The sequence below is a fragment of the Grus americana genome, chromosome 3, assembly GCF_028858705.1.
Source record: "Grus americana isolate bGruAme1 chromosome 3, bGruAme1.mat, whole genome shotgun sequence".
NCBI classification, from domain to species: domain Eukaryota; kingdom Metazoa; phylum Chordata; class Aves; order Gruiformes; family Gruidae; genus Grus; species Grus americana.
The window spans coordinates 40,499,636-40,511,713 of record NC_072854.1 but is presented as its reverse complement, the minus strand read 5'-3'; the positions used below and the strand labels follow the sequence as shown (position 1 = coordinate 40,511,713).

The following is a 12,078-nucleotide window of genomic DNA, read 5'->3' as shown; positions in this document are numbered from 1 at the left end:
GCTTTACGTGTATTCTCAGAATAAAGGGGAGTCCTCTTTCTAACACCTCATTTCCTCTCAGTTGCCTTGGTTTGACATGAAGGTCCTTGGAGTTTGCTTGTCACCTTTAACTCTTCAGTCTTCAAAAAGATTTCACTTTGAGCTTGGCTTATCTTTGTATCTCCAGAAGCTGTTTATTTTTTTACTGCTGCTTCTTTATTTTTTTCCATTTCCATCCTATTCCTTCAGGAAGTTGTGATCCCTCTTTGTTTCCTCAAATTCCCATGTAATTGTTCTTCTTGTTCCCCGACTGTTGCCATTGCTTCTCCCTGGTCTTCAGATGAAGCCCTTACTGCTATGGAGTCATAGTACCAGCGGGCAGGTTAATTCTCTCTGTCATCTAGGACATTCCACATTGCTTGAGAAGTTTAGAAATAAACTCCGCAGTACTTTGCAGTTGTGGGCAGTCACGGTATTTGAGGGTGATGCAGAAATCAGGATTTGAGATGTGCTATTTTGCCAGGGAGGTTTTACTTCCTAAACTGTCATTTGTGCTGAATGTATCCCAATACCCTCAGGACAAGGAGCTTGCAAATGCTGTATTTTTTGGACAGTTCTTAGAAAAATGTGGTTTAATTTTTGCAGGATGGCTGACTAGAGAAGGTGCAGGTTCCAGTTCTCCTGCAGTGGGGGACTGGGAAGCAACCAAAAGATTGCTCCCTCCTGAACACACAGCTGTGAGAATGGATCCTAATGGAGAAAAGTTAGTTACGATATCAGAGAGAGGAAGAATTACTTTCCAGGCCTTATGTGGCAGCTTGAAACTTTTCTCCCCTCCAGGCATTGGAACTTGTGTTTAAAAAAAGAAAACAAACAGTTTGTGTACTTGAGCGTATCAAAAAGGAATGCCTTCATTGCACATGCCAGCTATAAAAAGAAGAGGCAGATTCTTCTTAGAAAATAGAAAGCCATTACATTTAGAATCTATCTTCCCTGTGTGTTATGGTTCCTTTTTTTAATTCTGTACTTAGAAATAAAGATCTTTTTAATTTCATAAGATTTCAACTGCTGCTTTTTCTCATTTGTTCTCTCATGGAAGTTAACATTTTCTGCATCTACTATTCTGATTGTTTCTTCTGGGATCTTAGAAATAGGCTGATGACTAGGGATGTGGAATAAGCAATAGAAATAGATGAATTGAAAAATTATTTTCCTTCTGTAAATGTTTGGTAATAGAGGGTAAAGTGCAACAAAAAGGCATTTAAAGATAGAAAGGATTTGAAATAGAATATGTGAAGAAGATTTTGCTTAGAAACATCACTTTCTTTAAAGGGGATTATTTACTGAGCTAAAATAATTTCTTTTGCTTTGAAAAACATGCATATGGAAACACAGGGCTTCTTTCAGTCAAGTCTCCATCTATCTAAAAGCTTACCTCCTTTTTTCTTTCTAAAGAACTTGAATATGGGGAAGGTAGATGTGTTTGTAAAGTTTAAGCTTGTCCTCTGTAGACATGTTTTCTGAAATATTAACTTAATTACCAAATTCTCATTGCTAATACCTCTTATGTAAAGTAGCAGCTTGCCCAGGAATTTCATTGTCCGTCAGGATTAAGGGTGATGAGACTAATGTTTGAGTGAAGTCTTCACAGAAAATGAAAGTAAATGAAAGAATGACTCAACAGGTGGAATGATGGACCAGTCTGATGATCAAGTGGGCTGTGGAGATACACAGGAAAGCCTTGGCCCCACTGGTAGTCAGCAGACATAATGCAGGCATGTTCACCGGACTAGAGCTAACTGCTTTCAATGTAAATGGTTTCTCCTCTTCTTCAGCTGGATATATTGTTTTTTCACATTTTTCTCTAAATTAACATAAAATGTGACTGCATATAAACACATTGTTGTGATTCATCTCAAAATGGCTCCATTATTCTGCCAGGCGAGATAATTTGAGATGGGTTAGATACTTCACTTTTTTTTAATATATTTTGAATTTCTTTCAGAACATAGGAGATGGAAAGAGACTGGAGAATGGGAGATTTCCTAAACCTTAACTGTCATCATTCTTAGAAAAAAGGAATAAGCTTACCCCACCAAAGTTTTTAGTAGTGAATAGCCCAGATGATGACGGCAGTGGGAAGCCTTTCTCAGCAGGAAGAGGAAGATAGCTGTCATCTTCATGTAATCTGACATTCTTAGGCAGTGGTATTGTATTACATCCAATCTGATTTGATAATGAGCTATTTCTGGAAAGGGGACGCAACTCTTGCCCACTTTTTTCCAATCACATCTTGCAATCTAGTAGTAATGTAATGAATCAGCTCCCAAGAGGAAGCTCATCTATATTTTTGGGAAGTGATTTCTGTTGGGCAAGTAGGCTGGCTCTTGATAACTAGATCAAATGCAGTCAGGGACAGGGAATGTTCCTGCTGAGGAACGATTTCCTTCCTCTTGAAAGGAAAGCAGTGTACAGGCTGGTGTTTATTCTTGCCCAGGACACAGTTGTGGCCCAGACCAGAGATAGCATTCTGATGCACACCACCTCTGACAGCCCTGTGTCTGAGATGTGAGCATGTGGGCTTCTAATTTTGACTGGCTGTCCAAAAATAGGCTAGGGAATAAATATTTAATTAAGGGAGGTTCCATGGTGTCCTTAGTGTGGTGGGAGTTTCTGTCTTGAAAGTACTGAATGCTGGTTCAAAGCATTTTATCAACAGTATGGCAGAAGCATTGGTGCTGTACCAAAAGCATCACTGCTGCTGAGGATGAGCATTTTGGCTGAGAACTGCCATCAATCCTAAGGCACTTCTCCCATTTCTGTGAAGATTAGCTAGAAGTACCACCTCTCAGGAAGAGAAATGATGGTGCGTTATTCAGATACTGCTATGGACTGTAATAGTTAAGAGGGAGAAGGAGGGATGAACTCCATACTGCAAAGGGAGAATCGAGAATACACTGCTCTGAGCAGCTCAGAATGGATTCCCAAAGGGAAGGAAATTCAATACAGTTAAATTTGACAGTTTCCATGTCCCACTTTGAAGCTGAAATACCAGAAAGTAGCGTGCAAGTGATAGGTAGATGTAAGGTGTGAATTATGGATACAAGGATCGCTGTGGGCTTGTTCAGTCGTGTGCATAAACATTTAGAAGTCTACTAAGATGGAATAGTAGAAGAGTATTTTTAATGCTGAAAAGGGCGTTTTGCTCAGAGTGCTTGAAGTCTTGATCAAGTGCCCAGCAGTTCCTAAAATGTTCATTAACATTACATTAAGTACATTTATAAGGCTGAGGTCACTTAACAAAGTATAGAGAAGAGTAGATGCTGTATTTCTTCCTTTGTAAAATAATTACTGCAACTTGCAATTGTTAAAGACTGTGACCATCAGTTTTCTAATGGGAAAATTCATTTAAGTCAGTGCTTTGGCAGGTGTTTGTATTTTTTGAAAGATCTGTCTTCCAGATTGCTAATGAAGGGCCAAGTAAGTATCTAGATAGTTAATAATACTGCTTAATTGCCAGAGTCAGATAAAGCTGCCATCTAATTTATTGCCATTCTGAGCATCTGAACACTAGAAGAATGATAAACCAGGAGAAGGCCTTATGCGATGGTTGGTTAGTTGAAGTCTTTGCCTGCAGTTTTATACATTTCTGTCTCTAGCAGGTGATCCTTCTAATGTTTCCCTGCTTTGGCAGAAAATCAGACACACAGTCATACCCCCTGCTGCCCCCGCTTCCACTAGGCAGCTGTTTTCAAAGTAATATACCTTCCCAAGGCACCGCGCCGCCCAGTTTCTTCCTGGGTTTATGTATCCATAGCGCGCTCGAAAAGGATGCTGTGTTTTCCTGCGTACACCTAATGGAACATAAACACATTCACAAATGTGTGTCAGTCAAACATCTGGGCTGTATATAGCTTTTCAACACGGATGGAAAGAAGTGATGTGCTGTGCAGAGCATGCTGCAAAGGAACAGATTGCTGATCTGGACAATCTGTTGATTTCATCCAAGTGATCATCAGCAGATGCAAACTTCACTTAAGGATTAAATGATTTTTGGAAAAAAGCCCTTTACAAGTGATGGAATGGATGAAGAAATAATGCGTGACATGGAAACCTGGCTCTGATTCTGTCAGTCCTGCAGTAGGACAGGCCTCGGTTTTAAGCAGATTTAACAAAATGGTCTTACGGTGCCACATTCACTTGACAGGTAAAATCCCAGGCCTCCCTATCTGGGAATGAATGCAAGTATTCAGGGTAAATACCAAGAAAAATGTTAGGATTCTGCTTATCAAATTAAGGATAAATCCTGTACCATGTAGTATAAGAGGACTCAGTCCATGCTCAGGACCTTTTCATGAATTAATTGCCTTTATCTGGGAATTAATGGAAAGGAGGTTCATGGACTTTTCCACTGTATGTGCTATTAAGCTGTCTGGAGACAGTTATGGCCTTTTTCAAATCTGCATCTTTCTGACAGTAGTAAATTCCCGTGTCACCGCTCAGGAGCAAGTAGACAACAGAGGTGAAAAATTATGCTAATGAATTGCAATAACCAGTGCCTTTTTATGAGAGTGCTTATGGATAAGATCCTGAATCCAAAGTGTTCCATTACCTTGTACAGCTTTTCGCTGGTAAACTATAGCAAACTAAAGGCAGCTAGCAGTTAAATACAGCTTTATACTTCTGAAGAGGCCCTTTGGAACAAAGTGAAGTATATGGGTAAAATTGTTAAAGCGTTAGATAAGGTTCTCAGGTTACCATGGTTACTTGAAAATTTTGCATTGTATCATAGATTAGGATGCATAGGATGAAGTAGCCAAAACAACTAGGAAGTCCAATGCATATAAACTACGTTTCCAAACCACACAGCGTTGCCAAATAGAAAGACAAATAGCTCGGGATATTGGCTGCTGACAAATCTATGAATCAATAAAGAGAGGCCTGAAGGAGGTTTAGAACATATGTGATTTGAAATCCCGCATTATTTTGGAGTTACAATCTTAATTTTTAAAGACAAATGAAAAAAAAAAAAAGAAAAAAGAAAATAAAAGAAAAATCCTCAGTAATGTAAAGAGTGGAATGGTTTTCCGTAAGCTCCTTCTGGTATTGAAATCTGACATTTGGCTTTGAGACCTTCAACAAAGAAGGTTGATGAAACATGGATAATACATTTCGTGCACTTAGGCTGGCAGTAGCACTTACACTGGAAGCAGTTTATTCCCATGGAAACCTATTTGCATTTGGGCCAGAAGTGACTTTTTTCCCCCTCTGTTAGAGCTGCTGACGTTTTAGCATAATATAATTGCTGTATATTGACAGCAGATTTGAAAAGTATTTTTAAAATGTTGAGTAGCTGAGCATATGTATAATGGAGACGTAGTCTGTGCAGTTTTTCTGTGTAGGATGGAGGCATGTTGCTGAAAAATGCAGGGCAGCTTTTGATCTTCTATTATTTATCCCTAAAAGAAAGAAAAAAAAAGTTAATTAAAATATGTTTATCCCAAACATTTTTTTTTTTTGAACAGGTGACAAAAGAACTGAAACAGTACGACAATAAAATTATAGAGTGCAAGTTTGAGAACAACAGCTGGGTCTTCATGAGACAGAGAATAGACAAAAGCTTTCCAAATGCCTACAGCACTGCCATGGGTGAGTAGAATAATTTGCTTTAAAAGTTTTTCAGGCTCAAATTTTAATTTTTTAACTCTTTTCTAGTTTAAGGAGGAAGGGGACTCTGTTTTCATTTCTAGTTTGAGTCCTGGCTTCTTTCACTTATTATAGTAATACCTCATCTTGCAAGTGCTTATGTCATGTTTAGCTTTTATATAGCGTGAATCCTGTGGCTTCAGGGTTATTTGATGAAGTCAGTTAAACCAGTACTGTCATGCAGGATTTAAGAGAGAATGCAGAAGCAAGTGCCTAAGTCTTTGTAGAACTGCAGAGACTTGCTCAAAGAGACTTTGAATGGCAGGGCATGCCTTTTAAGTGAGACCCAAGGAAGTTTTTATTTACAAGAGCATTGCAGCAGCAGTTAACTAACTAACATCAGTTCCTAGCCTTGTGCTGCCTTGTCGGGATGTAATGCAGACTGGCACACTATGAGTTGAGTTTGTTGAACAAAAAATCCATTATAATTTCACCTCTATTCAAAATGCCAAAACCGTTATTTGGCAGATGAGCTAGAAAATTAATAAGAGAAAATGTCATCTTAAGTTTCTACAATAGTCACAAACAATGAAGAGGGGAACTAATGGAAGTTGGGGGTATAACCCTGCAGAATTGTGACACTTTTATGTTCTACCAAAAAATATTTTGCCAAGTATTGTAAACTAAATGATGTTGTTTACTTTCAGGTGAAGTATAAGAGTTTGAATAGAAGTGTGCAAGGCTGAATAACAATAGTTATGCTGATAATGACTTTTGTTAAGTGCCAAAATGAAGTTAATCATATTTAAGACCATGCTGTTTACTAGGGCATTCATAGATGATGTAGCATTTTCTCTGAAATGTTCTACTTGTATTTCTGCCTGAGCAGTGAGTAGATTTTCTTGAATAAACAAAACGTGGTCATTTTGCCAGGAGATAATAAATCTGGTGGCACCTTAGGGAACCAGTACAGAATGTAGCTGAAATATTTGCTGAACAGTCCTGCCGGGAAAGAGGAATGGGCCACAGAAGTCATACAAGTACAATGACATCTCTTTGTCACCATGACCTAAATTTCTCTTCTCTGATTCACCTTATTGTTTCAATAGTTAGTTTTCCTTGGAGTTTTCTTTGAGGAGTAGCATATTCTTCTTCCCTTCATTCTTAAAAGCATATGCAGCTGCACTTTTTCTCTTCTCATTTCCTCCATTTGTAGAGCAGTTATGTTATTCCTGACCTTTTTTTCCGCCAAAGCATAATGAACTTCCTAAAAATAAAAATTAAAATAAAATTAAATGCTACAGGAAGAACTGTTCTATAAGAAGTATTTCAAATTTTCCATAGGAATTTTCAGAACAAAGTTTTCTTTTGGCTTTAAATTTTCACTTTTGACCATTTTTCAAAATCTCCAAAAGTTGTATTTTCTCATTTGAGACTTCCATTGTCCCCTTTTCTAGATCCTTTGTCCTCTATTTGCTTTCTCTTGATAAAAAATACTATTTATTTTTCCTGATGGTTGAAATAGCAACAAAATAAGTACATGTCTCCATCTTGCTTTTGGACTTTGATACCTTTCAAATTGAAGAGAAGGGCTTTTTGAGTGATTAAGCGAGGACAGCCCTTAAAAGTTGGTAGGGAGTTACACCAGCTGCCTTGTGGCACAAATTCTGTTCCCAAACTACTGATAATCAGAATGCTTCCAACTGCTGAAATCACATACAGTACAACTTTGAAAGCACTTTTTCACCAAAAATAAATGAGATAATCAAAAAATAATGCTAGGAAGGTGTTTTATTGATTGTAAAGTAATGCTTTGAATGGTTCTGGAATTCTGCAGGAAAGAACGGAGTGTTTTTAAGAGTCAGGAAATCATACGTTGACTGTTATTTGTAACAATGCTATATTGCAAGTACATTTTAAGGAGTCTTAATGTTGTTTAGTACTCTAGGGGGTCAATAGATTGTTTTGCATGGAAATTGCATCCACACTGCGGCCAATCCTTACATGCTATAGATTATTCTCTAATCATTTTGTACTTTCTTCCAAGATAGTCGTAGCTTTCCTGCTTAATTTCTTGCTCTTTATTTTCTTTGCCCTCCCTAAGTCTCTAGGGAGGATTAATTAGAGGAGTATAAAGTTATATAGGAAAAGTATTAAAATTAATACATTCATTTTAAGAAAACTGAGCCTTTTTGTATGTTCCTTAAAATCCCGTGAACCGTAATTTACAAACTATAGCCTAGGGTTTCATGTTCAGTAATCTGAGTGTGCTTGTACATGCATGCCTTGGCCACTGTGCAGCACTATGGCCTTTCCTCCACCATGTGGTCCACTCTAGTAGACGCGTAGTTCGCTTGGTGTCAAGTCTTTCTGCCACACAAAGGTATTTAGATTAAAAAATTTAAAAAAAGTACTGTGCATTGTGGGTTTATGGTATAGTACTTAGTCATGGAAAAAAAAGTGTGACCTTAATTCAGAGGTTTTCAATATTAAGGTAATCTTGTGTCTGGCTATTTGGATTTGATGAGCATTTTAAAGCCATGTCTCCTGAGGCCTTCGTTGCTGTTGCTCGCCTCAATAGGATGTCACCGCTTGGTGTTTTTATAGTTGCCCCATGAAGCCTCCACACGCATGCCTTTTGTTTGTTTTAAAAAAGGGGATCCCCCTGAGGCAGGAGCCCACTAGGCTGCTTTGCTCTCTGGGAGGCAGAGCAGAGACACTCCACTCCTGACACAATGGTCTTGTGAAAGTCTGCATTTAAAGCTGAATGCTTGAGCCAAATGATGTTATTTATTTTGCAAAGAGGAGATGAAATTATTGAAGTGCCGACTACAACAAATCGGTTTAGTAACTGAAGAATATGTTCTTTGTTCCCAGCTGTATGCAACAGCATCCAGAATCCGGTCACGAAGGAGATGCTGTTTGAGTTCATTGACAGATGTACAGCAGCTTCTCAAGGACAGACGCGGAAACACCACCTTGATCCCGACACTGAACTCATGCCGCCCCCGCCGCCCAAAAGGCCGCGTACCATAACATAAGGCCTTGGTCTCAGCGGATAGTGTGTTTACAGTTCTGCAGAAGGTGAAATGCAAGCGCGAAGGCTGGAAAAAACGAAATCTGAGTTGCTGTAAATACTTGGGTGTGTTTTGAGTTTGGTTTGGGTTTTGGTTTTGTTTTCAAATTCCACGTACAAATGGACGTTGTTCTGTAACTGATAAATTCAACCTTACCGTATGGTATTTGAAGCTGAAATTTCCAAAGGTTTAGACAAGAACAGTACAATGAAGTCAATGGAAAGCTGCCTTGTTTATATACGGATCTCTTTTCACCTTTAATTTATAACGTCAGCAATCTAGAACTGAGAAAACATTGGGATGCTGTACTTTTTAGAGGCTGTGTTTAAAAAAAGCAGAAGTGGTTTTTTTTACTCTTGTTATTCAACTGGTTGCAATTTGTCACCCATAGTATAGTTGATCATAGTTTCCTTGCATTTCTGAGACTTGTGTTTAACAGCAAACAGCAGTGTCGTTTGTGCTCTGTGTTGGTTAAAAACTAAGCCGCCTTAGATTTCACTAATTTCAAAATTAGCTGGGTTTTTGTTGTTGAAATATTAAAAAAGTTAATCCTTCATGTAAATAGCATCCCTTTGAAAGGAAATGTGCTGGGTGTTTGGTTTTTCCCCCTTTGAACCTAACACACCAAATGTATAGTGGGCTGATTTTAGCTTTGCCTTTTTAAGTTTATCTGTAGATAAGGAATACACCAAATCCTTAGTATTAAGGTCTCTGTTAAGAGACTGTTTCCAGTACAGGGCTTAGTTCTCCACAGTGATACCATTGTAAATATTACTGAAAAGTACACATCACTGTGATATGCAAGAGTAATAAGCAGCGCTAATCATGACGTCTTAGATCCAGGCACAAAATGGCAAAAGAAATGCCAGACAACTCCTGTGTAACAGAGAAGGTAGTTTAGGTGGAAGAGAGCCATGCCAGGCAGAAGGTCTCCTGGTTTAGATAATTGCAGAGCAAAGATAAACCGTTTAGGGGGGTGGACGAGTGTCCAAGGGAACAGGACGCTCATTTTCAAAGGTGGGGTCGGCTGTCCTGCGGCACCGTCCTCACCCGCCGGCTGACTTTCTACCATACCAAATGAAGAAGCGCATGAATGCCCTAATGGCTCTTGTTGCAGCGCACTGGCAGATGTTCAAAACATTAGTTTTGAGAAGCTGCATTCTGGTTGTCTAAGGGAGGAGTTGTTCTAAGCTGAGATTAATTGGAAACCAAATGCAGATTTTAAAGTTTACTGTACATCATGAAGCAGGGATCGAATTGGCTCTTTCTGTAGTTTACTTAGTGTGTGAGTCATCCATTCATTCAGCAATCTGATTAGTGAAGCTCATTAATTTGTTATAACTAAAATGCATTTCTGTTTAAATGAATTTTAATGTTTGTAAGCAAAATTAACAACTCCTGCATTTTTTTTTTTTTTCTCTATACGGAAACTTTACGACTATGCTTTGTGGTGGCTTCTCTAGTTTCAACCTATCATATAAACGCACACGGCATCATTTAGATGGCGTTCCTAGCGTCTCTTTCTGGGATATTCCGTACGTGTTTTAGAGAACTGAAGGAGTTATATAAGTTACTTTTTATACTATGGTAAAACTTGAGGGGAAAAAATGCATTCATCAAAGTTCTTTTTTTCAACTGTACATAGTTTCTGCATATTATCTATAGAAAAGATATAATATCACCTATGCAAGGTTGCAAAATTATCTCCTAAAAAGAGCCTTATGAATTTGATGTGAAAACCTATGCAGCCTCTGTGCATCTTGCATTGAAACAATTATTTCTTCACTCAGTATAAATAATTTCCCCCAGATTATACTTGTCATTGAGATTGTCGTAACATACACTTTGTCACTGATCTTCATGGTTCTATGGCAATTGCAATGTGTACGATGATTACAGCCTTCTCCGTGAGGTTAGGACATTTCATTCTTGTAAGGATGTGGCCAGGTTATTTCCGTCTCTCTTCTTCCCAGCCTTTGCATCTTATATTTCAACAAGACCTTGCTTCTGGTTTACCTTTTACTTCAGAGCTGCAGCACCGCAGGCTGTCTTCAATGTGCATTCCACCAAGTCCATGAATGTGTTCTGGCCCTGATATTTTGACAGTGTCTTTTTTTTCCGCTCTCAGCTTGAAATTGATATTTTGAAAGAGTAATGACTCTAAGAAGGTTTAGAGCTCCACGTTCACATTTGATTGTCAAACTCTTCTTGCACTATGACCTGTAGCTTTTTAGAGAGGTCAACTGCCTATGCTTTTCTGGAAAAGGAAGCTACTGGGGAAGGGTTGAATGAACAACCTGATGAAAACAAATGGAAATTTAACTTGGTCCAGATGGGTTTAATACTGTGAGAAATGCAAACCTCCTTTCTCTGCTACTAGATATTCAAGAGATTGAAGCTAAGAAGCAAAGAAGAGTCTGTGCCAGGAAAACAATGATGATAAAAAAAAACCCCTAACTTGTCTATTATTTGGTGTACAGCATGAATTCATCCACTGTTTTGTCATTTGTTAAATATATAATTAAAATTTGGTTTCAGTGGAGTTTCCAGAAAATGTAAGTACATTCCTCTACAGACTGTGTATTAAGTATTTTAATAAAGTCAATGGTTTAAAATACTTTTCCTAAGGATTTGTTTATTTTTGATGCCTGTGCTTTCCCAATACCAGTGCAAGCACAAGAACACTGTGCTGTTATTACTGTTCATTCCTCCAAGAAAATTATCTGCATTTTTCAGAGGTCAGTGGCTTTTCTGTCAGGTAGGATCCCCTCCATTATGCCATTTTTAAGTACAATTTGCTCTTCCTGCGACTAGAACCAGAAAGAAACCAAATGGTGCCTGAAGTACATATTTTATGACAGGCTAACGTTACGTAGCTTATCCATCCAATGTTAAGTCCAGTTGCATGGAAAGTTTGCAGGAGGTCTGCATGGGTCTTCCCTGACGGTTTATCATCCAGCATGGACCTACTTGGACCAACTCCTGAACTTGTAATAGGGCAGTTTCCTTTTTCAGGTTGCAGCTGTCCAGAGTGCATCTTTCAGGAACTAAAAAGCCCATCTTGATTTTTGAAATTTACTTCTAATTCATAGAATCACAGAATCATAGAATGGCCTGGGTTGGAAGGGACCTTAAAGATCCCTGCTGCGGGCAGGGACACCCTCCACTAGACCAGGTTGCCCAAAGTCCCATCCAACCTGGCCTTGAACACTTCCAGGGATGGAGCATCCACAGCTTCTCTGGGCAACCTGTTCCAGTGCCTCACCACCCTCACAGTAAAAAATTTCTTCCTAATATCTAATCTAAACCTACCCTCTTTCAGTTTAAAGCCATTACCCCTTGTCCTGTCACTACATGCCCTTGTAAACAGCCCCTC

The 12,078-nt window shown here is 38.7% G+C and overlaps 1 protein-coding gene across 5 annotated transcripts in view; it reads left to right on the top strand.

Annotated features, from left to right (window-relative positions):
- RNGTT (RNA guanylyltransferase and 5'-phosphatase) overlaps window positions 1-11,304 on the top strand; it is a 207,558-nt gene extending 196,254 nt beyond the window's left edge. For 4 of the 5 annotated variants that reach the window (XM_054818906.1, XM_054818909.1, XM_054818907.1 and 1 more), the window contains 2 exons: window positions 5,505-5,628; window positions 8,503-11,298. In XM_054818906.1, the coding sequence (XP_054674881.1) occupies window positions 5,505-5,628; window positions 8,503-8,666 (288 nt within the window). In that variant the 3' untranslated portion in view covers window positions 8,667-11,298. Of the gene's footprint in view, window positions 1-5,504; window positions 5,629-8,502 lie in introns of all 5 variants that reach the window. The other variant, XM_054818904.1, reaches the window with a different exon arrangement.
- The last annotated feature ends 774 nt before the right edge of the window (window positions 11,305-12,078 follow it).